Source organism: Microtus ochrogaster, chromosome 7 (assembly GCF_000317375.1).
Source record: "Microtus ochrogaster isolate Prairie Vole_2 chromosome 7, MicOch1.0, whole genome shotgun sequence".
NCBI lineage: Eukaryota > Metazoa > Chordata > Mammalia > Rodentia > Cricetidae > Microtus > Microtus ochrogaster.
Genome location: NC_022014.1, coordinates 73,112,974 through 73,140,052, shown reverse-complemented (window position 1 = coordinate 73,140,052; position 27,079 = coordinate 73,112,974). Strand labels below are relative to the sequence as shown.

Here is a 27,079-nt window from a genome sequence, read left to right as displayed (position 1 = left end):
ACGGCAGATGAAGGGGTGTGTACAGCAGAGGGAGTGTGTATAGCAGAGTGTGTGTGTACAGCAGAGGTGGTGTGTACAGCAGAGGGGGTGTGTACAGCAGAGGGAGTGTGTCATCCGTTTTTGCCATGAGGTGGGTAGGCACTACTTGCAATGATCTTACTAATGAGGAACAGGAGCAGAAAGGCATTTCTCACTTTTTGGAGTATTGCTGGTAGAACAGAAATGAGAGACAACACCTGACTCCCCACATAACTCAGTGTGGAAGCTTGAAAATCATTGAAGCAAATAGTTGACAAAGAGCCAGTGAGTCTATACTCGTGAATAATTGCGCTTTTCAGGTTTCTAGTGAGAAGATGGGAATGGAATAAACATGAATTCTCATTCAGAATTATAATGGGAAAAAAAAACATTTCATGAGGCAAAAAGTGAAATAACTTTTTATCATGATTCAAATTTTGAGAGCAATACTGCCACACTTCCTCCAACATTTTTATACTTATGGGTGATTTCACTTCCCCAAAGTTCTCTCTTAGTGTGATATTCCCATTTTATTTTCTATCAGATTAGTGAACGCCTTTAACCTACATGGCCAGCTGAATGTTTTAGTGCGGAGACTAGCTGCGGGAGCCACTAGAAAGGTACGTATGGTAGCTGGTGCTCTTCTGAGGGCTTATGCAGTATGGAAGCAAACAGGGGACCTTTTTTTCTTTCCCTTCGTTGCAGCTGTGCTTTGTGCTGAGCATCCTGGGAAATTCATCTGTCCTGATTCTGGATGAACCGTCTACAGGCTTAGATGTGCCAGGGAAACAGCAAATATGGTGAGCATCTTTATAGGCCCCAGACCCACCGTGATAAACATGTTCCTGATTCAGTTGAAATAGTACTAGTTAGCTGCTATAGCCTGGATGCTGAATGATCTCTAAATACCTGTCTGTTTAAGGTTTTCTCCCCAGCCAGTAGTGCCGCTGAGGGGTGCTAGCTAGCACCTTTAGGAACCTAGTGTAGGGAAGCTAAGATGACCTTGAAGAAGACGTTGGACCTGTGGTCCTGAAGAAAGCTGCTGTATTTCCCCAAAGCACTCCCCACCTTGCCATAGGCTCAAAGCAATGGGCCTAATCATCCATGGCTTAGAATTTCTGAAATATTAATGCAAAATAAACTTCTCCATTTGAGCTGATTATCCCAAGCATTTTTATCATAGTGATACAAATCTGGTATGTAATAGCATCGTATCATCGGCTATCATAGCAAATATTCCAGATGATCAACTTAAAATGAAGAGATTTGTTCTGGCTTGACGTTTTGGAGGTTTTAAGTCCATCTGAGATTGGCTTCACTGCTTTGGGGCTGTGGTAAGGTCGCATGCCATGGCAGGAACACATGATAGCTATGGTCTCTTTATAAGTCAAGGAGCTCAGAGAAGGAGGAAGGCACTGAGGTGCCACGATCCCCTATAGAGGCACTGATGTCCTAAACGTCTCCACTTAGACCTCACCTCTTAAAGATTTCATCACCTCCTAATGACACCATCTGGGACCAAACCTTTAGCACATGGACCTTTATGAGACATTCAAGGCAGAAATCCAGCTACAGAGATAGTTCATGTTATTGGGGCAGCAAATATTTAACAAGTGGATGATCCAAAATGCTCCATATTCTTTAGTTTGGGGCTTAATAATAAATAATTTTAATTTTGTATTTTAATTATTAAGAATTTTATAACAATTTATTTTGGTGCTTAGGCTGTTTTCAAAGACCCTTAGCTTAGTGACATAATTTCCTTATTTCCACATCTGTCAAATTTACATATCTTACATATCATTTTAGTTTTTCCCTATTTCTTACCTGTGAATCACCCTTTTGACTAATAAAACCCCTGATTTACTTTCATATTTGTAATTATTCAGTATTCTCTCTCTCTCTCCCATTTAAAATAAACCTCTGTTATCACTATTTAATGCAAACATTGAAAGAATTATTTATGAATCTGTTATACCTGTCACTCAGTTCCAATCATTGTCACTAGAAGGTCAACTTCATTTCATCTAATTCTCAATACATTTCCTCTTGCAGCTTCTATTATCTTAAAGGAAATATGAAGCAGCATGTCTTTGTATTCATCATTATTTCAGTTAATATCTCCAAAATACAAGGAAACTTCCTTTTAAAGTTTAACTGTGATGCCATGAACATACCAAAATATTTTTTAAAATTCTCTTTATTTTTTTTAAACTAGTCAGCATTCATTTCTCTGGTGTTTTTGAATACATAAATATGATTTGTAAACTGTATTCTATCTATACATTTTCCCTCATTCTTTATCTTTCCTATTGTTCTTTACTTTTGATTTTAAATTCTATTAATCTTTATGCACTTCAGGCAGGCAGTCAAGGCAGCTGCTAAAGACAACGAGGTGGGCGTCCTCGTGACCACCCATGACCTGGCTGAGGCTGAGGCTCTGTGTGACCGAGTGGCCATCATGGTGTCCGGAAGACTGAGGTGGGTATCTCTCCAGAGCCCGATTCGGGATTGCCTGTAGAAAGAGCAAGTCACTGTTAGCAGCTAGTTCCATCCCTTTGCCTTCCTCGCTGATACCCTTTCTCCTCTCTCTGACATTTAAGAATAACAGAAATTAAATGACAGTGTTTTCTTCCCCATCATGTTCTTCCTACTCACAGATGCATTGGTTCAATCCAACACCTGAAAAGGAAGTTTGGCAAGGATTACATTCTAGAACTAAAAGTGAATGAAACTTCTCAAGTGGCATCGGTGCACAGGGAGATGCTGGAGCTGTTCCCACAGGCTGCACGTCAGGAAAGGTGAAGAGAGCTGTTTATGGTAGAGATCTATGTATGCTTTACAGACACTGGTTTCTGTTGAAATAAGAGCAGCGGAGCTGCGTCCCCAGCACCCTGCCGCCCGCATGGCTAGCTTAGCTTATGCCCCGAAATAATTACACGGAAACTGTATTCTTTTAAACACTGCTTGACCCATTAGTTCCAGCCTCTTATTGGCTAGCTCTTACATATTGATCTAACCCATTTCTATTAATCTGTGTAGCCCACAAGCTGGTTTACCAGGAATGATCTTAACCTGCATCTGCCTGGAGTAGGAGAATCATGGCGACTCCTTGACTCAGCTTCTTTCTCCCAGCCTTCTGTTCTGTTTACTCCACCCACCTAAGGGTTGGCCTATCAAGGGGCCTAGGCAGTTTCTTTATTCCTTAACCAATGAAATCAACAGATTGATATATGACATTCCCACATCAGGTTTCTGTTAGCTCTGTGCCAACACGAGTGATTGAGCTTCACAGTGATAGTTAGGGACCTCAAAGAAGATATGTTGAGTCTTCTAGGTTACAAGAGGTTTACAAACTACACAGGACCGTGGGTCTCTTCCTCCAGGAATTAGCAGCAAAGGTGAAGGGTCTTTCTTTAATAGATACTTCTTGTTTCAAAATGGAGACTATAATGAGTGTTTGTGTGTGTGCATGCATATGTACACTTGCCGTGTGTGTGTGTCTGTATGTTATTAGGAACAGGACAAAAGAGATAAAGCAGAAGCTGGATTTAAAATTATAGGGATAAGCATTTCAGAGACACAATACACAAAACTGTCATTCTCATCTTCATAGAGTGTAAGTGTAGAGGTCACCTAAGGTATATCTCAAAACCTGCTCTTACTCCTAAACTTTCAGTGTCACTAGTCAAAGAAATACATATGTTTTTTTAAACAAACATGGGAATATAATGAATAAGAAATTAAGAGGGTGGTCCGGTCTGAAGACATCCAGCCCTGGAGGTCTGGTCAGTCTTATTGCCACTTAGTAACTCTGCACTGTTACTCTGGGAGTGAACCGAGAAACAGCAAAGGATGCTGTTGGAAGCAGTACCAGAAGGAACGTTCCCCAGATCAGTCTGTTCCTTAGAGGCTCCAGGGTTTTTAAATCTTTCCATAACTGTCCTGTGCTTCTCCCCAGCCTTAGAACTCCGATTATGAGTTGGCTTTATGGTTATAATACTGAACTCATTTGAATTATTTTCCAGCCTGATTTGGACTTGTCTAAGGATGGATGTAGTTTAGCATTTCTGATTTTAACAAGAAAACTGTTTGAGTTAACTGGATATAAGTAATAATATAAAATACTCTGCCATTACTACAGATATCTACAACAGCCAGTTCTCTTCAATAGTTTCAAAAGACTTTATTGTTAGATAATTTGCTTTCACATTTAATACATATATTACCTTGTACCAACTTTATTTTTGAAAAGAAATGGTTGATTATACAAGGATTTATTCTGATGTGTTCCTATTCCCAGCTATCTCTCCTTGCTGACCTACAAGCTACCCATAACAGATGTTTATCCTCTGTCTCAGGCCTTTTACAAATTAGAAGCAGGTAAGAACAAACTTCTAAAGGACTTGGAGAGTAATATAATGAAGGGTGGGTGTGCAATACATTTTAAAAATGGACCCTGCAGGGTGTTGATTTTGAGAATTCTAATAGTAATAAACTCAGCCCTCTGGAAAGAGGTTCATCTGCAGCAGGGGACTGAAGCTGCAGAGGCCACACAGTGCAGCTTAGCTGTTCTTGAATCATAACTGCGTTAACATAAGAGAAACCATGACCATGCTCCGCTTGTCTGTGTGTTTATATTCCGTTCACATCATTGATGTGCTCAGATTACTCTGATGAGGTGAAAGTAATAGGACCCTCACCCATCATCATCCTTTTATCTGTGCTAATGGATTTAACCTTCTTTTGTTGGAAGAGGGCACCACTTGTTGGTTTCCAGCCACCTGGCTAGCTTAGACCCGAAATAATCACACAGAAGCTGTATTAATTAAATCACTGCTTGGCCCATTGGCCTAGATTCTTTTGGCTAACTCTTATATTAATTTAACCCATTTCTGTTAATCTGTGCATTGCCACCATGTGACAGTGGCTTACTGACTAAGTTCCCAGCATCTGTCTCCTGCGGCTCCATGGCTTCTCTCTGACTCTGCCCTACTTTCTCCCAGCCTACAGCCTAGCTTTCTCCGCCTAGTTTCTGTTCTTCCCTGCCATGGGCTCAAATCAGTTTCTTTATTCATTAACCAATAAAAGCAACACATAGACAGAAGGACCTCCAACAACATTCTGTTACTGAATGATAGCTAAGGTCCTTCTTTGGTTGCTCAGAACTATTCTTGCTACTAACTCTATCTGTCTGTCTGTCTGTCTTACACTCAACTACCTAGATAATTCCTAGCAGCAGATCATCATTGTGTAATTTTCTGAAGAGCTCTAACCCTTAAGCTAGTTTTGCTGGCTTCCCATCATAGTGCTGCTGCTCACTAGCAGAGAGACAGTGGATAAAATGTACCCAATCCCTGAGTTTTTTATATAGCTTGTCTCTACAGTGACAGGGAGAATCAGTGTCTCTACAAGGGCATTAGGAGTAAAGGAGTTAATTTACTAAGTGCCCAGAACAGTGCCTGCCTCATCGTGCTAGAGATAATATGAATCTCTGTTGTTGTTCACTCTTGATAGCGGACTTCCTGGCTCTTCCTAATTGTTGCTAGTCAAACACATTCTTGCCTTGGGACTCTGCACTTGCTCTTCCTTCTTTTTGAAATTATGTTTTCTAAATATTTAGGTTGTTGCTCCTTCACATTTTTAGGTTTCTGCTCAATTATCAAGTTATTACTATAACTTCCTCAGTGGCCCTATGTAAAAAGAGTATGCAATAATTTCTTGTTTTATCTTGTATTATAAAAATATAATATATTTTATTATATATTTAAATGCATATGAATATAATGTCCATGTTTCTCCTGCTAAAATGCACAGACAGAGAGGCCAAGGGTTTTGTTTCTTCCCCTTACTGATCTGTCACTGGCATTTAAAAGTGCCTCTCACACAGGGGATTCCCACTGTCTAAGTGATAAACTTTAAACAAGTAAGCATCTAAATCTAGTGACAACTGTCATGTAGATAGATCTCCTGATGTCCCCAATGGAGACCTGATAAGGTATTACCACTGAAGGGAATATAGATTGGATCCTCTCAAAGACTATGGAGTGAAAATTTCCTCATATGTAAAAATATTTTGATCATTGGTGTCATTCCTTAAGTAAAATGCATATCTTCCAAAGACATATATGCTAAATAGCAGAGATTAACAAAATATAATATAAGAAAAACCCAATACTAGGTGAATTTGGTATGCATTCATATTATTGATATTTATTTTTATTTCAACCTTTATTTGAGAAAATTTGCTAAAATCCTTGAAATCCATCACTTACCTGTAGAAACGCCATGATTCCTCTTGTGTGAACTCCATATATATATATATATACATATATATGTATATATATATTTCATGACATTGTTCTGCCCTGTATTTATTTATTCAATTTATCTTTTGCTCATTTTAATAATTTTATTTTGGTGTATACAACTTTGAGACTTTTCTTGACAATAAACTGTGAGTCTATGTTCATTGTCTTTTATCAATTTATCTGTGTTTCAGTGAAATGCAGCTTTAACCTGGAAGAATACAGCCTCTCTCAGTGCACTCTGGACAAAGTGAGTCAACTCGTTTGGCTTCGTGTCGGGACTATACACTCATGAGAGGAACATGGCTTTTCCCTGTTCTCTGCAGGACAGCCAACAGCTCAATAACCATACTCCTGCTTTGTCTCCTGTTTAGGTGTTTTTAGAACTTTCGAAGGAACAGGAGCTGGAAAATGTTCATGAAGAAACTGATACAACTGTGAGATGGAAACTGCTCCCTCACTTGGATGAACCGTGATGTCTCAGACCTAGGCTCCCCAACCTAAAACTAATGTTTTCTGCAGTAACTAGTAGGATTAATCATTTCAAAGATGTTTTCATATCAGTGCTATACACATTTTACCTGCTTAGTGAACCACAAAGTAAAATTTATAATAATCCATGCCCTAAAACTTAGAGGCTATAAAGAAATACAAAATAGTAGTAAAGGACTATAGAAACAAAACTATAAACTCAATTTTGAAAAAAATAGTCATTCATAACAATGATTGGAACATTCACTTGATGAGGTAGGTGAGGAGCATGCTCAGTGCCCTTAGCTGCATGGGGACTTCATGGTAGTTGACAAATATAAAATTTATGACTCTTCTTTTACATAAAGTATGAGATATTATTTTTCCTCAAACCTTTCCAGGGATTATTTCAACAGCAGTAGAAATGATAAGGCCCTGGACCACAAATAGGGACATATCTTGAACACAGCTCAAATACAACCTTTAAAAACAAAGGGATTCAGAGTAATAATTGTTCACTTAAGAATGTTTTAAATACTAATAGCATATTCTCGGGATTTCCTTCATCTCTTCACAAATAGTGTTCTGTATATTTGATATTAATTTCAGTCAATTTTCTACTTATATTAGTATATGTACATATGTGTACACTATGTGGATGTCTCTCATATGTCAACTTTGCATGTTATTTTAATTTCCCCTGATATATCTATGTAACACCAACAGCAGAAAAAATATTTCAAATGTTAGGCAGTATTCCTACTCTAATTTTATAATATTTTATATAGCTTACATATAACATTTTTCTGTTCACTAAATTTTTTTTTTTTTTTTTGGTTTTTCGAGACAGGGTTTCTCTGTGGTTTTGGAGCCTGTCCTGGCACTAGCTCTGTAGACCAGGCTGGTCTCGAACTCACAGAGATCCGCCTGCCTCTGCCTCCCGAGTGCTGGGATTAAAGGCGTGCGCCACCATCGCCCGGCTTCACTAAATTTTTATAGGTGCTGGAGAGATTGCTCAGTGGTCGAGTGCTTATGCTCTTGCGAAGAACCTGGGTTCAGTTCCCAGCACACACATGGCAGCTCACCACTCTCTGTAACTTCAGTTCAGAGGATCCGATGCCTCTTCTGTTCACACATGGGCTCCTGCACACATGTGGTGCATAGACATACACTCAGGGACCACGTATACAGAAAACAGTTTTTTTTTTTATAAAAGAGTATTTGTATAATGGAGAAAATACAGAAATTGGATAAAATTCAATAAAAGAGCCCCTATAGTTTCTTCATATACGTCATTTGTTTACATACTTTGAGCTATGTCTATAGAGCGGTTACTGTGTTTGGCACACACATTTCCTAACTACACGCTGACTTGTATTTACTGCTGCCACAGTGACATATTCACCTGCTTTCAAATCTAGGATGCTGTTGAAGCATTACATGTTTGCATTTAGGTTTGTGTTAAGGATGAGCTTTGCTCATTGGTTTTTGCCTTACTCATTACCCATTTACAGGATTCATATGTAATGAACCAGGTTAGGTGCGTGTTTGGCAGTTGGATACCACTGTCTTGGAAGACTGATCTGTTAAAGAGCCAAACATCTTAAGTGCTTACTTGTCAGAGGTGAAGGAATTGTATTTTAAGTATTATGGATTTTAAATTAATAAAAAAAAACTTATGTTTAAATTCCTACCTGGGACTGATATCTAACATATTGGATAGTGCAATTCCAAAGTAAATCAGTATTTTGACCTCATCTTCAACTGTGAGGTTTATAGGAAGCTTAGCTGTGACCATGCTTCTCTCCTCCGAATAACATTTTTTAGATTTTTAGCTCACCGCTATGTTTACTGCCCTCCTACAAAATTAGTCATTATCATCATGACTCTGTGCATCAAATAATTATTTCACTTACAAATAGATTTGTAAATTTTGAGTATGAAGCTACTTTCTTCTGAGTAAAATTGTTAGTAGCCCCTTCAGAGACAAAAATCTCAGGTGTTTTTTTTTTTCTTCGTGTGTGAAGATTGGCTCACTCAACTCTTCTACAATGAATCATATTTTAGCTGGGTTATCAAATTTGTACTTGTCTTTGATTGTTTATCAGGTTATTGATTAACTTTTAATGATTCCGTCCCCTGTGTATATTGTACTTTGATCCCTTTTCCTCTCATTACCTTCTCTTGCTTCCCTCCCATCCCACTGGACTCTTTCTGCTTCCCACCTAATTCCCGTACTATGTGTGTGCATGCATGTGTTCACGCTTGCATGCACACACTACTGAGTTGAACTAGGGCTAGATAAATGAGCAAAGATGGGGTTATTTATCATAGCATTGGCAATTTATCAGTTGCTACACTGAAAAAATGTCTTGCCCTCTGTCCTGATTGGTTTTGTTGTTGTTGTTTTGTTTTGCTTTGTTTTTGTTTGTTTGTCAATTTGACACTTGTCATTAGGGAAGAGGGAACATATACAAGATTGGCCTGTATGCTATTATATGAGGGCATTTCCTTCCTTAATGATTAATACGGGAGGGCTCAACCCACTGGGGGAGGTATTGCCTCAGAATGTGTTTCTGGATGGTAGAAGAAAACAGGCTGTGTAAACCACAGTGCAGCTGGTAAGCATTCTTCCATGGTCTCTGCTGCAGTTCTTGTATCTAGGATCCTGCCTTGAGTTCCTGCCCTGACTTCTGTCAGTGATGGAATGGGACTTGAGAATCCTAAGATGAAATAAAACCTTTCCTTCCAAGTTGATTTGGTCATGACGTTTTATCATAGCAATAGAAACCCCAAGTAAAACACCCTTCTCCCGCAACTGTAGCTGTCAGTAGCTCCCCAGGGAGAGGAAAAGACCTTTGAAAGCCCATCCGCATTCAGATTTGTAAATATATATTGAAGTATCAACTCAGAAACAAATTGCACTTTTATGTTAAGTTGAACCGCCTACATCAGCAGGACATTTTTTTTAAACAAAACCTGAGAGCTATTATCACAAGTAAATAATTTTCGGATCTCTTTAATGCGTATTTCTAGAATTAACATTTTAATCAGTTGCTTACCACATATATTGCCAGTCTTAAAATGTTCTGTTTCACACACAGAATTCTCTCTACTGAAATTTTGCTTCATATTTAAGCATCATTTCAGTTTTATTTTTTTATAAAAATTATCCTACTTCTAGCTCTGGCTTTGTGGGGGCCTAGCCAGTTTGGATGTTCACCTTCCTAGACCAGGATGGAGGGGGGAGGACTTCGGACTTTCCACAGGGCAGGGAACCCTGACTGCTCTTCAGACTCGAGAGGGAGGGGGAGAGGAGGGGGGGAGGTTAGGAGGGGGGGAAGTTAGGGGGGGGAGGGTGGGAGGAGTGGGAGGCTGGGAGGAGACGGAAAATTTTTTTTTTCTTTCTTAATAAAAAAAAATTATCATATAGTGTATTTGTTCATATTCTTTTCCTCCCCTATAACTCATCAAATATCATTTACTCATGCAATTTCATATTATTTCTCTTTTAAAAAAACTCAAATCCCTAAGACACAAGGGGTTGTTCATGAGATCTCTTTTATTTTCCTTTCCTAGGGAGATCCACGAGTTCCCACAGGGCCCTAAAAGGAGTCATTTTATTGCTATGGTTGTTTAGCAGACTCATCTAGCCTAAGGCTCTTGGCCTCATTAAGAGTGTCAGGTATGAGTTTCATCTCATGGAGCAGCCCTTAAATCCAGTTTTAAAAAGTGGTTGATTGTTCCCATATCATTTGTGCCACTATTACTAGGTCAGGACAGCTCGAAAGCAGGATGTTCTTGTAACACACAGGGTTTTAGCCGAGTGTGATATTGATCGCTTTTCTACTCTTGACCATGTCTAGACCCTTCCATTCGATGCTTTCCTAAAATATAAACTCATACGAATGGAACTTAAATGGAGTTACCACATAATGGGGGAGACAATGCCCAACTAGACATCATAAACTATCAAATAAAATCCCTAGAACCAGGAATGAGTTACATCGTTTTGAACTATTGGCCAAAGAGGTCCTATAGATGCCCCCTCAATGATCACATTATTGACTACTACCAGTACTATGGGTTACCTTCCACAACGTGATGGGAAGACCCCTTTGCTGAAGAGACCACATAGTTATAGCATCAAGCATGGCGGAAGCAAGCTGGTGCTCAGCTAGAAGCTTTGCCCCTACTAGCGAGAATCCCTTCAGCTTTCACCAGCTCTGTATATGTGCCTTCTTCAAAGGAGAACTATTATCGTATTTCTTCTGCAACCCTTCTCTGGACCACATTAAAACAAAATCAGAAACAGCCCTTTGTTTGTTACTTGATTTCTCCCATATTTTGCATCTCCCTCTTCGCTGTCCCTTTAAGTTTCATCCTTAACAAAGGTAAAACCAAGCTAGGCATGGTTCTCTCACCTACTGCAGCACTGGGGAGGGGGAGACAAGAAGATCGGTGTGCTTTAAGGCTGGGTTAGTTAGAAAGATCCTACACTTAACAGCAGCAGAAAATACACAAAGAACCTCTTGACCCAAAACTACTAGTTTTTAGGTGCCATATGAATCTTTCAAAACCCTACTGCTAGAAAACAATAGATATTTTTCTTTTGTTTCTCCATTTCATATTCTTCACTATACACATAAACTCAAATCACTTATTATGAGCAACTTTCATGTGAAGGCTATGTGGTAAATACAATACAAATTCTCTTATTTATTTATTTTTTAAATTTATTTTTAAAAAAAACCTATCTTTTGTCATTTTACATGCCCAATCCATTTCCCACTCCATCCCCTCCTCCTGCTCCCTCCACCTTCCTCCCCTCCCATCCCCCCATCCCACCACCACCCACTTCTCAGAGAGGGCAAGGCTTCCCATAGGGAGTCAACAAAGTCTAGCACATTGCTTTGAGGCAGGACCAAAGCCCTCCCCACCTATATCTAGGCTGAGCAAGGTATCCCTCCAGAGAGAATGGGTTCCAAAAAGCCAGAACAAGCAGTAGGGATAAATCCTGGTCTCACTGCCAGTGGCCCCACAGTCTGCCCCAGCCATACAACTGTCACCCACAATCAGAGGGCCTCGTTTAGTCCTAAGCTGGTTCCCTCACAGTCAGGCTGGAGTTGGTGAGCTTCCATTAGCTCAGGTAAACTGTTTCAGTGGGCATGCACATCATGGTTTTGACCTCATTGCTTGTATTCTTACTATTTCCTCTCTCTGACAGGACTTTGGGAGTTCAGCCCAGTGCTCCACTGTGGATCTCTGTATTTGCTTCCATCAGTTGCTAGATAGTAGGTTCTATGGTGACAATTAAGGCACTCATCAATCTGACTACAGGGCAAGGTCAGTTTGGGTACTCTTTCCTCTATTGCTTAGGATCTTAGCTGGGGTCATTCTTGTAGATTCCTGGGAATTTCTCTAGTGCCAGGTTTCTTGCTAGCCCCACAATGGCTCCCTCAATCAAGATATCTCTTTCATTGTTCTCTGTTTCTTTCCTTCCCCCATCTCATCCGTCCCATTCCCTCTAGTTTTTCCTCCTCCCTTTCTCCCCTCCTCCTCTGCTTCCACGTTTCCTTCTCTCCCCCACCCCACTTTCCCAGTTCTCGGGAGATCTTGTCTCTCTCTCAAAAAAAAAAAAAAAAAAACAAAAACGATAAGACATTGTAAACAGTCATGAATGTTCTGGGAACAGAACCCGGGTCCTCTGCGAGAGTGGCCAGTGCCCTTAACCCATCTATCTCTTCAGCTCCCTTTATTGATTCTTTAACGTCATCTGGATTTTTACACTCTGTGGGAAGAGATGAGTGTACCCAGTCTATAAAGAAATGAGTTGTACGCAGTATCCATCATAGGTCATAAGAGAACTTGGCCATGGTATCCAACCCCCAGAGGATTGGTAAAGAGGCATTGTAGAGTCGAGAAACGATCAACGCTGGACTCCAAAGGTCTCATTCTTTGTCACTAGGAGAGAGCCTGTGGAGAGTAGTAGTGAAGTCTACTAAAGAAAAGAGGTAAATAGAGCCGGGCGGTGGTGGCGCACGCCTGTAATCCCAGCACTCGGGAGGCAGAGGCAGGCGGATCTCTGTGAGTTCGAGGCCAGCCTGGTCTACCAAGGGAGTTCCAGGACAGGCTCCAGAGCTACAGATGTGGAAACCCTGTCTCGAACCCCCCCCCCCCCAAAAAAAAGAAAAGAGGTAAATACATAGAACTTGGTACAGTCACAACCCACTGTGGCTGGAGTTGTAGATAAGTCAGAACCAGACAGCAGGCAGGCCGTCATCAAGGCATTCCTGAGTGGAACACAACAAAAAGCATGTCTTAGAGATTGTTTATTTGGTGTGGAAGAGGGTTGTATTCTGATTTCTAAGGGGCAAACAGGCAAAAGATAGAGGCGTGTAATGTGTCTCCATTATCTAATAAATTTCCAGGAAAAGACCAGAAGTGAAGCAATATTTGACAAAAGGACTTACTTGAAATTTTCCCAGCACTTCAAAACCAAACCAAACTTCAAGATCTTTATAAATGACTACCAAGTTCCATACAAGACAAAACAAAATCTACATCTGAACTTGTTGTGATATTCCATATGATTGTGGTGAAAGATTGTGGTAAAATATGTATATTTTAAATTTCCAAGTAAGAAAAACAAAATGCCCTACAAGAGGACAGGGAACTGAGCTCGTGTCCTCTGCAAAACCAGCAAGCATTCTTAAATTGTGAGTGAGTCATCTCTCCAGCACTCATACAGACATTCTTATCATCAGTACTATAGGAAATAAGAAAAATCACATTATTTTTAATGTAGAGAAGACACTAACCAAAACCCAACAAAAGAATTTAAGAGCAACATTTGATGAGTCTTTCCCGTTTTTTTTCCATTTTATTCCTTAAATCCCAAAGATATTTCTTAAATTGTTTTTAAATTGTATGTGCATGTCTGTGCACCATGTATGTGCCCATTTCCTGTGACCAGAAGAGGACATTGGTTCCCCTGGCACTGGAGTTACAGACGGTTGTTAGTCACTATGTGGGTGATGGGAATCAAATTCAGGTCCTGGGGAAGAGCAGCCAATGTTCTTAACCATTACTATAGCCCTAGATCCCAAAGATTAAATTTTAAAATGATTTCTGTTGAAATGATGGATATTATCATGTCTGCTTTGGATCTCATAAATGTGGAGACTCAGGCTTTTAGGGCAAATTCTTTGCTCGGCACTGTAAAATAAATAGTGTACAGGTGAAGGTGAAGTTCAAATATGTTTAACCTTTAGGGAACTGAAAGGATGAAAAAAAAAGTGAATGCAAACAGAAGTTGAATTTTTATATCACTAGATATAAATTTTTATATCACTAGAGTAGCTGAAGTTCAAATATGTTTGTTAACACTTAAAGATAAGCAGTATATCAAAGTTAATATCCAGCACTCCCTAGACAAGATATGATGTAAAGGGATCCACAGAAAGGCACAGAGAAACACAGTCTGAGTAAAAATGAAGAACTGGAAAGCACCAGGGATAAATTAAGACATGCTTAAAACCACATGAGTGGAGGAAACCGATTCACCATTTTAAAGACTTGTATTTATTTTATAAAAGTAAAATTTAAAAAAATCAAATTAAATAAAAGAGGAAATTTTATTAAGTTGCTTAAAAAGGAAATCTTCCATATAAAATAATGGTTCTTGATCAAAATATATCTGAGAAATAATAGTTGAAGTAGAGGGATGAAATAGATTGTTAAAAGAATATTCCATGGGAAAAGTCCATGAAACGAAATCAAGTTTAATTTGATTAATATATGTCTATAAATATTTATTTTTTTCATTTTATGTGTGTGGGTGCTTTGCCTAAACCACTGCTTCTCAACCTGTGGGTCACAGCTCCTGGGGGTGAAATGGCCCTTTCGCAGGCATCACCTAAGGCCATGTGCATATCGGATGTTTACATTATGATTCATAACAGCAGAAAATTACAGTTATGAAGTATCAACGAAAATAATTTATGGTTGAGGGCACCACAACATGGGGAATTGTATTGGGGGAGGGGCTCATAATGTTGGTAGTAAGGTTGGCCTAAATACATCTTTACTTCACATGCATGCAATGTCCACGGAGACCAGAAGAGGGCATCAGATCTCTCTGGAACTGCCCTGTGAGTGCTGGGAACCAAACTGGTCCTCTGAAAGGGCAGAAAGTTATAGTTATCACCGAGTTATCTCTCCAATCCCTTACATATTATGCTTTTTTTATTTTTTGAGGGTTTGTGTGTAGTTTATTCAGTGAGTTATGGAAGGAAAGGGAAGGAGGGAGAGGGGGGAAGGGGTGCTGCAGCCATCTCTTCCAAAGAGAGACGGGATCACATATTATGTTTTAAAGAAACAATATATAGTTAAGAATGATATCAGACAAAACCTGCATGTATGTTGTTCAACTGGGTATGAGGAAAGAGGGAATATATTCATTTCTAAGAAATAATACATTTTCTAAAAGACAAGATCTCCTGAGTGAATTGGAAACATGGGGACCATGGGAGAGGGTAGAAGGGGAGGAGAGAAGAGGAAGGAAGGATAGTGGAGAAAAATATATAGCTCAATAAAAACGATACAAAAATGAACTAGGAGAAGATTCTGGTCCCATTGCCAGGGATCCTACAAACGGACTAAGCCACGCAACTTTCACCCACATATGCAGAGGGCCTAGGTTCCATACAGCTCGCCAGCTGTCAGTCTGGAGTCTGTGAGCTCCCACTATCTTGGGTCCGCTTTCCCTGTGGATTTCCCTGTCATGATCTTCGCCCCACCCATGGGAGTCCCTATTCTTTCTGAGGAAGGGATGAAGGATGGGATGGGGGGAGGTAGAGGGCAGCAGGAGGAACGTAAGGAGGGAGAACTGTATCTGGCATGTAAAATGAGTTTTTAAAAATGTAAAATAAAAGAAAATAGAAAAAACTAAGAGTGCAAAAAAGAAATAAGACCTTTCTAAATTATAATCTCTGTGTACAAAATGTTAGCAGTGTTAGTAAATGTGCTAATGCGTGTTCTGCGGAAGGCACCAGACATAGAGAAACAATCACAAGGCTTGTTGTTCTCACCGATTATGAGTTCAATCTGGTTGTGCAGACTTTGCTGAGCAATTTCTGGACCTAATATAATTAGCAAACAAGTAAATAAGCCTAAATAAATACCGAAGGAATATTTCATATCTGTGTGATGCTTTGTCTTCCGTGCACACAAGAAGTTCATGATAATGTAGCCAGTGCCTGCTGCAAACATTTGACAACACGGGGAACAGGACATACTGAAAACCAGTGGTTGTCTACAGAGAAACTTGCTTCTTGGGATTGGATGTTAATGTATCAATCTCTTCCTCCCTCCTCGCCCCTCCCCCCATAAGGGGCGGAGGTACATTGCACGTGTGTACACACTCAGATAATTCAGATAAAGGCCAGAAGACAACCTTGGCTCTCATCCTTAGAAACATCCCCCACCTCCAGACAGGCTAGCCAGCAAGCCCCATGGATACTCTTGTCTCCCCACTTCCCACCCCAGTACTGTGCATTGATCCCAAGCTAACACCCCTGGCATTTCTTACATGGGCTCTGGAAATCAAACTCAGTTCCTTAGGCTTGCAAGGCAAACACTTTACTAAGTGAACTTTCTCCGCAGCCTGAGAACACCTCTCTCTACTATACTTTTCTGCCATAAATGACGATGGAAATAGGATGCACACAATGCTACAGAAATGTAGGCAAAAGTGCAGATTTACCCTGTAACCCTGGAAACATTGCTATGCTGTCGTGTGCAGATCCAGCTTTTTTTAAAAAAAAATCAATGAAGGGCTTTGAGAAATGATCTTATCCAATGTGTACGTTTATTCTTGTAATTTAGGAAATTCTTTTCTGCTCTGCTTTGAGCTGGCCTTTTTCTGATTTTTGTTTAAAGAACGCTGCTGCTCAGAGTCAAGTCTATTTGGGGTCTAATCTGAAAGAAAGAAAAATACTTTTTAAAAAGCCCAGCTTCTTCCTGGTTTGATGGTTGCTAACGTTCCGATATGTCCAGCCAACCATCTGCAACCACAAATTCCCTGCTGAGGAGCTGGCGGGAAGCAGAGGAAGAAAGAGCAGCTCAGGAGTCACTACATGAGCAGAGCTTTGGCAGTCAGGCTGAACTCAGTCAAGAATTCTCTTCAGAAACCAGAGTGAACAGAACCGTTCCCGATAAGCAAAATTCAAAGCAAGATGTAGCAGTGATCCGAACAAAAAGATGTGAATTCTCCTCCAGGACAAAGATCTGTGGATGAACTTTTTGAAGATTCCTGCTTTAGCTTCCCTCAGTAAGTTAGCCTCTAAACTGTGGTTATTAGTTAGCACTTATGTAATGGGACAAGAAAAGACATCAAAGTCATGCCAAACATTTCGGTGGAGGTTACAAGTAAGTCATTTTGATTTTTCAAACCTTTGAGTATTTCATACTGTACGGCTAAATAAGCAGTTGGAAAACTAAGAATTTTCCATTTTGCTGCATGACTAAAGCATTTTTCTAAAAAGCACATACGTTGGACCAGGCGAGCGGGTAAGTGGAAAGGAATGTAACTTGTTTGGCTCGTGCTGTTTTCAAAGCTTCTAGAACTGCTTATTCCCCTTCTGTGTGCAGCGCTTTCCAGTTTTACGGCCAGAGGAATGTAAACATAGGGATGCAAGATTCTGTGAGCTTTGAGTTGTTTTTAACTGACTTGAGAGTTTTAATCAAGAAAACTTAGGAAATACTCTATTGGCCCTGTTTATCATACTAAATATGTAAAATAATTTAACTTGTGCAATGCTTGTCATCCCCGAGTAGCAGGAATACTGGGAAATTACTAGCTTTTAACAACCAATGTATTATTTTTAAACTACTCAATTTGCTATTCAAAACAATTGAAGTTAATTTAATATTTTCTTCTCCTAGAGCAAATAGCATTTTGGCATGGGCATGCACAATGGAATAATTAATTCTTAACAGCCAGGAACAAATAACCTAATGCATGATGGTTAGATTATACAACTGTTTTTATTTATGAATATTTTCCTCCATATACATTAACTATCTAAGAAGAATTGGCACTTGAACAATATATCTTTATGCTTTGGATACCAAGACTTGCTACAGCATTGATTTCTAATTGAAAATGTGATTTAGTATTAATTGGAGTTTCCAATTGTCATAGCCTATTGATGATATTATTACTTGGAGATTATTTACGTAAGTGGAAAATCCAAACATTGGAAGCAATATGAAATTATTTAAAATGTCCTTTTGTGTCCCTTGAACTTAGCTACTTACTATTGACCTGTGGTTTTTTTCAGTGGTTTTTGTAAGAGTTTTTCAGACTTCAGTTGCGAAAGGTCAGTAAAGGGCTGAGTTAATCATTGTCTTGAGTTCATGACATACAAAACGCCTGTCTTTTCTTTTTGTTTACTTATTTCCTTTGACTCAAATGTTTCATTTCATACTTGACCTCCATCCCTATTTCCTACTTCCCAAGATAATCTTTTAAAATTGTATCTGGTAATGATCTTTTAGCGTTTGGGATCTATTTAGAGATATGTATTGCTCATGGTGTGAATTCATATAAATTATATTCTTATATAAATCAACCTTCTCTTTTTTTTAAAAAAAAAGACTTAGTTGACACCGTATTATTTAGGATTTCTTATGTTAAGCCGTGGGTATCAACCCAATGCTTTTGAGTCCCACAGAGTTCTGTTTGAATAGTGTGTGTAAAGGCGTGTTCTGTAACACCCTGTCACGGTGATCTACATCTGGAAGAATCTGAGTACAGGTCCCTGGTGAACCCACACCTCGGCATACAGACCCAGGAACAGAACTGACTGGTAGTGGGGTTCTGCTGAATAGTAACTAGTAATTAGTAGTAACTACTGGTAATTAGTAATAACTAACTAACTGACAGGGTAACGGGAGACCTCCCACCAGCCTATATAAAGCTTGGACAGCTTAGCTGCCAACTTTCATGGGGGCAGCACGTGACATTATTATTAGTCTCTGAAAAGCCATTCCATTGAAGAAAAGACTCTTATTTTTTTCAGTAGATTTTGCCACCTCCTCCTTTTTCCTTCCTTTCCTCTGTCTGTATTTGGCGCCCTGCTTCTGTAGGCACATAATTGGAAACAGCTGCTCAAATGTTTCCTTTTAGTTTGATTGCACAATGCTTTCTGTTTCAGACTTCCACGTTTGCCTCCTTTACATCCTTTAGAACAATAAACAAGCCGAAATGAGGAAGAGGCACTTGAGAGTGGGTCAGCAGACGTGGGCTCTTCTCTGCAAGAACTGGCTGAAGAAGGGCAGGATGAGACGAGAAACAGCGATGGTATGGCTGAGAATCTATGCGCTCTCATATTTGGAAAAGAAAACAGTATTTTCTCAGTGATAGCCACATGGTGATTAGTCAATGATTTTTTTATATAACCCAGATATAATTTACAGGCTAGAATTTTTCAGCCTGGCCTTTCTACTATTTTTTTCAAATAAAAAATTTAAATATGTAACATTAAATACCTTACTAGAGATATTTTAAAACAACTCATATTCAGACATGCCCTATAAAATGAAGCTATACCTTTATATAACAGAAATAATAATTAACATCTGTTTTAATTTCGGTCTCATGAGGGCATAGACACTGAGGTTCAGGGCATCATCAAAGAAGCAAACTTTAATCCGTAATTGCTTCAGAGTGTAACCTGAGGTTTAAGAGGAAATGAGCAAAGCCTTTCACAAAGAATTCCCATTGGCACTCTCCCCGTTCCCTACAACTCCACGCCCAAAACAATTCTCAGAGCTGTCTGTGACATCTACAGGACAAGAATAATTCACTTACTGAGGTTTCTATCAGGGTGTATTCTCAAACACAGACGGAAGCAAGCTTAATGTTTAGACATTAACGTGGATAAACATCTCATGAAAGGGTTATTTTAAGGAAAGGACTTTAGGTTAAATATATACAAAACTGCAGGAGCATGAAACACAGCAGATACTTTAAAAGTACTTATTGTGTATTACCATGTATATATGAAAGTGTGATGAGATATGCAAAATGAAAGGTTGCGGTCATTTCTAAATAGTAACAAAGATAGGGCACAGTGCTGTAGATGGTGTGATTAGCAAAGTGAGCACATCGTGTGTGTAATAATAGACTGCTGATTTTTCTTCAGTTTGAAAAGATCCAACCCATGCGATATTGTCAAAAAGTGTCACGCTAGTGATAAGTAACGAGCTTTGTTTAACCACTCTACCACGCGAGCATGTGTTGAAATATGTTGTACACATAAATGAGTATAACTTTTATTATTTAAAAATAAAACACCTGCATAATTTAAAATATCATAAAAATTTAGTGGATTTTTAAAAGATGATCATATTTTGCCGGGGAAAAAGATACTCTCCACAAAGAAATTATAAAACTAGAAAGATACCTATGTAGCTATCATGTCCTTCTCAGCGAGCACACGGTAGCTACAAGGTGCGGTGACAGCAACAGAAACAAAATCATATTTGGGTCTTTCTTTTTTATTTTTATTTTTACTTTTGGTTTTTCAAGACAGGGTTTCTCTGTGGTTTTGGAGCCTGTCCTGGAACTAGCTCTTGTAGACCAGGCTGGTCTCGAACTCACAGAGATCCGCCTGCCTCTGCCTCCCGAGTGCTGGGATTAAAAGTGTGTGCCACCACTGCCCAGCTGGGCCTTTATTTTTATTGCACTAGTACTCTTTTTGTTTTAACAGTGATATATATTTTCTGTAGAATTAATGATAAACACAAATTAAAGTCACTCATTAAAAGAATTACCAAATTAATGTCGTATTCTATGAACAGTGTGTATATTCATCCAAGAAACATTTGATGAATGTTTGGATTGTCAATGAATAAAATATTCAAGAGCTTTAAGGATAAAGCAAAGGTCATATGAATAGTAATATAAAAGAACCTACTTTAAGTAATTGTTACACTTCCAAACGTTCGCTCTTTTAAATTCTATGCATACATACATGTACATACATACACATAGCTAAAATTGTGTATGATGGATGTGGTATACCATGAGAGAAGAACAAATAAATCCTTTTTTATAACTGACAGTTTCATGCATTTATATAATGATTTTTAGTTGCTTTTGACCATCACCTCTTTCACTAGAATCCTTCGTTTCCCAGGTGCCCATTCTTCTTTCGTGTTTCTCTGTGTGACTGTGTGCGAGCGACCGAGTTCAATTAGAGTTCCCTCTTTAAGTCAAACTAGAACGGCAAAATGAATTCTTTGCACTGGGCTTCACACATGGTCTGTTGTGTTTACAGTTCTAGAACGCAGTGACCGCGATAAAGAACATTAAAATTCTTTTGGTTCTCCCCATCCAACCCTTCTCACTTTTTTCTCCCCATCTCCCCTTACCCCCCTCCCACCCCACCCTTAAGATCCCGATTTTTTGCCTGGCAATCTTGTCTACTTCCCCTACCCAGGAGGATAGCTATATGTTTTTTGGTGAGCAGTATTTTACTGCCTCTTCCATGTGTAGAGAGCCGAAGAACAAGATAAGGCCGTGCTTCTGTTGAGGGAAGTACTTACCTATGCCGTGCCGCCCTCCCTTCAAATACCAGCGAGTGGTCCGTTCTCCTGGTCATGTGGCCTCTGACGAGACTTATTAGAGGTGACAAGCGTCTGGCCTTGCAGTGTTGAATGAGGAAACACTTTCAGTTATAATTGGAACTGCTATGAACATAGTTGAACAAATGCCCTTGTCATATGATCGGGCATCTCTTGGGTATATTCCCAAGAGTGGTATTGCTGGGTCCAGGGGTAGGTTGATCCCGAATTTCCTGAGAAACCAAAACACTGATTTCCAAAGTGGATGCACAAGTTTGCATTCCCACCAGCAATGGATGAGGGAACCCCTTCCTCCACAACCTCTCCAGCAGAGGCTATCATTGGTGTTTTTGATTTTAGCCATTCTGACAGGTGTAAGATGATATCTCAAAGTTGTTTTGATTTGCATTTCCCTAATCGCTAAGGAGGTTGAGCATGATCTTAAGTGTCTTTTGGCCATTTGAACCTCTTCTGTTGAGAATTCTCTGTTCAGATCAGTGCCCCATTTTTTAATTGGGTTAATTAGCATTTTAAAGTCCAGTTTCTTGAGTTCTTTATATATTTTGGAGATCAGACCATTGGAACTGCTGTCACAACCCTGTCTTGGTGAACAATGCTCCTGTCACAAAATGTGCAGATGAAAGAGCAAAGTAGGAGCTGGAGAGCTGGCTCAGCAGCTCAGAGCACAAGCTGCTCGGGCAGGGGATCTGGGTTTGATTCCCAGCAACCACACAGTGACTTCACAGTCATCTGTTACCTCTTGATGCCCTCTTCCGCCCACTGGACATAAATTAAATGGATCTTTGGAGGACAAAAGTAAAATCCATGACTTTAAAATGGAAGAGAAAAAAATGGAGCAGCAGCTGTATGACAGGATGACATTGTTTTGGTTGTTCATGGGAGAAAGCCTGATGTTCTTTCTTTTCTCTTGTTACTATGTAGGAATGGTTTTTCTCATTTCTTCTAATATTTCTTACATATCAACTGTCCTCCGATTTACATCAAGTTCATGACGCTCCTCAAATTGCTGAAATGGATCTAGGACGTGTTGATGATTTTAATGATTCTAGCTATATGATTGCATTTGCTCCTGAGACTAAAACTGTCTACGAGATAATGAACAAAGTGGCATCAGCTCCCTTCATGAAAGGTATGTTCTGTGGCAGTTCATGAAATCATTTCTTTACTTTTGTTTTTATACTCAAATTTATTTTAGGATTTTCTTGAAAAAAAATGTGTTAAATGTTGGCATTGCTAAAGTTGATTAACAACATGGATGGGTATTACTTTTGATATCAAGGAGAATATCTTACTCCAGTAATACCTTTGAGCAACTGTACTTCAAAGAGAATTAATATTCCTTATAAATTATATCAAAATGAGATGAGTCTTGGGTTATTTAAGTGTAAAACAAGACCCTGAATCTCTTCTCCTTTGTTTAGCTGTTTTTCCTGGTCATTATCCGTAAAAACTTGCAATCAGCATGCTAAACAAAAACAAACATTCATGAACCATTTTTTTAGGAATGTGGGCATAATTTTCAAGGCTACTACCTGCTTATTGGTAGTACTGATAATCTTATGGGGATTCAAAGAAAGTTTGGGATTATAGTCAAGTCATGACTAGAGTATTCTGTGAGGCTGGATCATCTCAGGCAGCAAGTTTTGAGGCTGTTCTGGATGTAGAACTCAGAGGAAACTGCAACAGAGGTGCTCTGAAATGTTGGATCATCTGGGCCATCTGTTACTATTGGAGATTTTTCGGGGGGGGAGTCTTCCTGGATCAAACCTTATTTTTCTTAATCCAGAATGAATCTACAGCCTCCCATTTCCTGTAGAAACAAAAGCAAGATCTCTTCTCCAAAGTAATACATCTTTTGGCTTAAAATTTTAAGTCAAGGCATTTTCAAAATACAGGTTGGATTAATCCAGCAGCATTTATAATCAATGGTCTTTTAGCAGCTGTTGCTCCTTCCTCAGCAGTCAAAGAATTCAAAGACAACACAATAACATACAGTATCCAGAGTCTCTGTATTTTCCATTTTTATGTGGGGTTTTTAACTCTATTTTTTTAATTTTAATTTTTAGTTTTAGTTTTAGTTTTTTAAGACAGAGTTTCTCTCTGTATCTTTGGTTTTCCTAGAACTCACTCTATAGAATAGGCTGGCCTTGAACTCATAGAGATCCACCTGCCTCTGCTACCCAAGTACTGGGATTAAAGTCATGCACCACCATACCCAACTACTCTATTTTTTTAGGACTTTCTCTATCCTTTTTCTTTTCTATCTAAAGCCTACGTATATTTTTTAAAAACATTGTAAACTAGAGTTTTTTCCCTTCTGAATCTGTCTTTACTGTATATCTCTATCTTTTTCTGATTACATGAGTCTTTAATCTGCTAAACGATGTGACTAGGGAAGAATTAACTCAAACGTAAAACGGTCTCAAGTCTCTTGAATCTGGTATGCTGCCATTGAACTACATGGGAATTTTACTGAACTATTCCGTGTCTTCACATGGCAGGAAGAAGAATTGTGGCATGTCCTGATGAAACATGTATGAGCGAACTGGATTTAAATTACTCAACAGACGCAGTGAGAGTCATCTTCAAGGATACATTCTCATATCATTTGAAATTTTCATGGGGTCAGAGGATCCCACAAATAAAAGAACACAGAGACCACTCAGGTAACTTTGCCATTAGGAAAAATATATTAATGTAGATATTGCTATTATGTCATTAGACCCAAGGGACACATACAGAAGAAGTTAGATGAACACCACAACCCCCATGATAATTTCCAATGTCCAAAGGATTGATCATTATTAAATGAAACCTCTGTTTTTAAAAATATAATTTTATTGATATATTTATTCCTTGCATACAGTGATGGATTTATATTCAATCAAGCCTGTTGTATACTTTGACCATATTTACCCCACCTTCTCCCTTTTCTCCTCTCTCCCTCCTATTATTCTTATTCGGTCTTGCTTCTACAATCATGTCATTCATGTATATGTATGTATGGTTTTATGTATTTATAGAAAGTCTAGGTTCTATAAATGAGAGGGAATGTCATAATTTGTCCTGAGTTTAACTCATTTTGTTTAATATGATGACCTCCTATTTCATTCACTTTCCTGCAAACTACATCAATTCTTTTTCTTTATGGCTGAATAGAACTTCATTGTAAGTAGGTATATTTGGCCATCTGTTGATAGATAAGACAGGCTCTATACCTGACTAGGATGAATAGTGCTACATTAAACATAGGCGTTCAAGCACCTCTATGGTATGTAGACCCAGAGTCCTGGCATAAACTCCAGCCTGATAGATATTTTATATATCACACCTCCACTTTTATTATTTTTAGGAGCCTCCATGCTTATTTGAAAATTATACTTTTAAGTTCTTTATTCCACTATGAACTTAAAGCCTTCCTGTGAGCCCACGACCAGCCTGAACTACAGAATGAGATCCTGTTTTGAGGAAACCCAAAAGCTGCACGTCATTCTTTCTGTTCTTTGATATATTAAAAACTTCAACAAATTGGCTTAAGTTATCCCCACTTATTTAAAAATAGCTCAGTGTTTTCTGTGTCAGTGAGTTTACTCTTTGTTTTTCTGGCACCAACAACAGAAGGACCAAACATTTTAAAGTTGAAACTACTATAAAATAGCAGGAAAAATAATCAAGAACTTACCTTAAAGAATGTCGACAAAGCAGTCTTGGTATGTCCTTTTCGGTCATGCTCTACAACCCGAACCAATATGCCTTACCACATATTGTCCTATTATAGATTTTAAAGACATTTTGGAGAATTACAGATTTTTATTTGCCCCATAACTAGTACTGTCTGGTCGCATAACAGTGGTTGTGTCTTCTTTTCTTGAAGCTCCTTGCGAAACGATGGGTGACAAAATAACTTGTAGAAATTCAATCTTCTGGGAGAGAGGGTTTGTAGCCTTCCAAGCTGCCATTAACGCTGGCATCATAGAGGTGAGTACTAAGTTAATGGAAACTAGGTGCATTGTATACTGAATTTTGATGGGTGGTGATATGGATTGTCTTATTTTGTAATTTATTTGCTTTTAGCCACTAAGCATAGTAATGAAAGACAGCTTCTTTATCCAGACTGTAGTGTCAAGATACTGGTGACATGAAAATATGCACAGTACGGGTACTTTTAAGCAGAGATCCTGGTAATACAGAGGTAAAAATATAGATAACGGTCATTAGGAGGGCTTTAGGGTCTATCGTGGGGTAGTAAATCGTGTGCTGCATAAACAATAAAACAGGAGATACTCTGATTAGAAGCCCCAGAGAAGATCTAGCTTGAAGTGTTATTCCAGTTGGGTTTTAAAAACAATGGTAATTTTTTTTCACTGAAAGACTTAAAGTAGAATCTTGGAAACCAACAACTACAAGCTAATGCCTTCTTACAGACTGAAGAAAAGAGCCCAAGGCTGCAATAAGATTGCTGATAATAATTTGTTCATTGGTGTCTCGCTTTAGATGGCAACAAACCACTCAGTGATGGAAGAGCTGATGTCACTTATTGGGTCACACATGAAGATACTACCTTTTATTTCCCAGGGAGGAGTTGCAACTGATTTTTTAATTTTCTTCTGTGTTATATCCTTTTCTTCATTTATATACTATTTATCCATCAACATTACCCAAGAAAGGCAATACATTACGACACTGATGGCAACGATGGGACTTCGGGAGTCTGCTTTCTGGTAAATCGCTTGTCTGTAATACACCAATCAGCATGTTAACTAAGGGAACTCCCTAGGTTTGTTTATGTCATACTTAGTCTTTAGTCTTGATACTTTACTAAGCTAGGGCATCAGGATGCTTGAAACACATGGACTTACATGCCTGGTAACTGGAATTTTCTGTATTTCTTTGACTTAAAGAAAGCCAAAGGGGCTCCTATCTTCATGACACTGATGACACATGGAATGACTCTCAGTTATTAGCTTCTGTGTCTATGTGAACTGACATATATGAGAAGTTATGAGTCTTTAGGGGAAAATGAAATATGTATTTTGTATACTGTGTTACATGAAATATGTATTTCAGATACTATGTTAAAAATGATGATGATTTGACCCCACTTTACATGGGCCATGGAAGAGAAAGCTAGTATGTCCTGAGCTTTCCTTAGCAGAGACAAGAAAGCAAGCAGTTAGGGCAGTGACCAGCCCCATGGGAAGCCGCAGGCTGTCTTCATCTCAGCCCTTAGTAGCTTCCACCTTGGGAGTGTGACTTAAACTTTGTAAACCCCAGTTTTCTTTTATGTGAAGCACCAATCATAGTTCTACTTCTTGCTGGCAGCAGGATTAAATAGAATGTACTTAGAGTACTTTCCGCGGAAGTTGAGAAACATTAAATGCTCGATGTTAGATATTTGCTGTGAAAGTGTAGAGACCAGTGCATCACGAGAGAACAGAAGATGTAACTTAGGAAACTGAGGGCCCAATAGTTAGTGACAAGATTTCCAAATAAGATTAACCAAGTGATCCATTAGAGATAGGTAGAGAGGTAGGAAAGAACACAGAGTCAGAAAGCAGTGATTTGAATGTCAAATTTGCCTTTTACGAACCGACCAGCATTTTCAGTGTTAAAGATGGTATGGAGAT

At 38.9% G+C, this 27,079-nt stretch overlaps 2 protein-coding genes across 4 annotated transcripts in view; both read left to right on the top strand.

Moving 5' to 3' along the window:
- Abca6 (ATP binding cassette subfamily A member 6) overlaps positions 1-7,608 on the top strand; it is a 62,859-nt gene extending 55,251 nt beyond the window's left edge. The window contains exons 33-39 of the mRNA XM_005350664.2: positions 563-638; positions 724-818; positions 2,380-2,499; positions 2,679-2,819; positions 4,322-4,401; positions 6,521-6,576; positions 6,701-7,608. Coding sequence (XP_005350721.1) covers positions 563-638; positions 724-818; positions 2,380-2,499; positions 2,679-2,819; positions 4,322-4,401; positions 6,521-6,576; positions 6,701-6,802 — 670 coding nt within the window. The 3' untranslated portion in view covers positions 6,803-7,608. The remainder of the gene's footprint in view (positions 1-562; positions 639-723; positions 819-2,379; positions 2,500-2,678; positions 2,820-4,321; positions 4,402-6,520; positions 6,577-6,700) is intronic.
- Positions 7,609-16,897: 9,289 nt separating this feature from the next.
- Abca9 (ATP binding cassette subfamily A member 9) overlaps positions 16,898-27,079 on the top strand; it is a 73,653-nt gene continuing 63,471 nt past the window's right edge. The window contains exons 1-7 of one of the 3 annotated variants that reach the window (XM_026780699.1): positions 17,142-17,228; positions 18,143-18,181; positions 19,019-19,164; positions 22,374-22,581; positions 23,954-24,118; positions 25,327-25,430; positions 25,947-26,173. In XM_026780699.1, coding sequence (XP_026636500.1) covers positions 19,069-19,164; positions 22,374-22,581; positions 23,954-24,118; positions 25,327-25,430; positions 25,947-26,173 — 800 coding nt within the window. In that variant the 5' untranslated portion in view covers positions 17,142-17,228; positions 18,143-18,181; positions 19,019-19,068. The other 2 variants (XM_005350663.3, XM_026780700.1) reach the window with 2 other exon arrangements.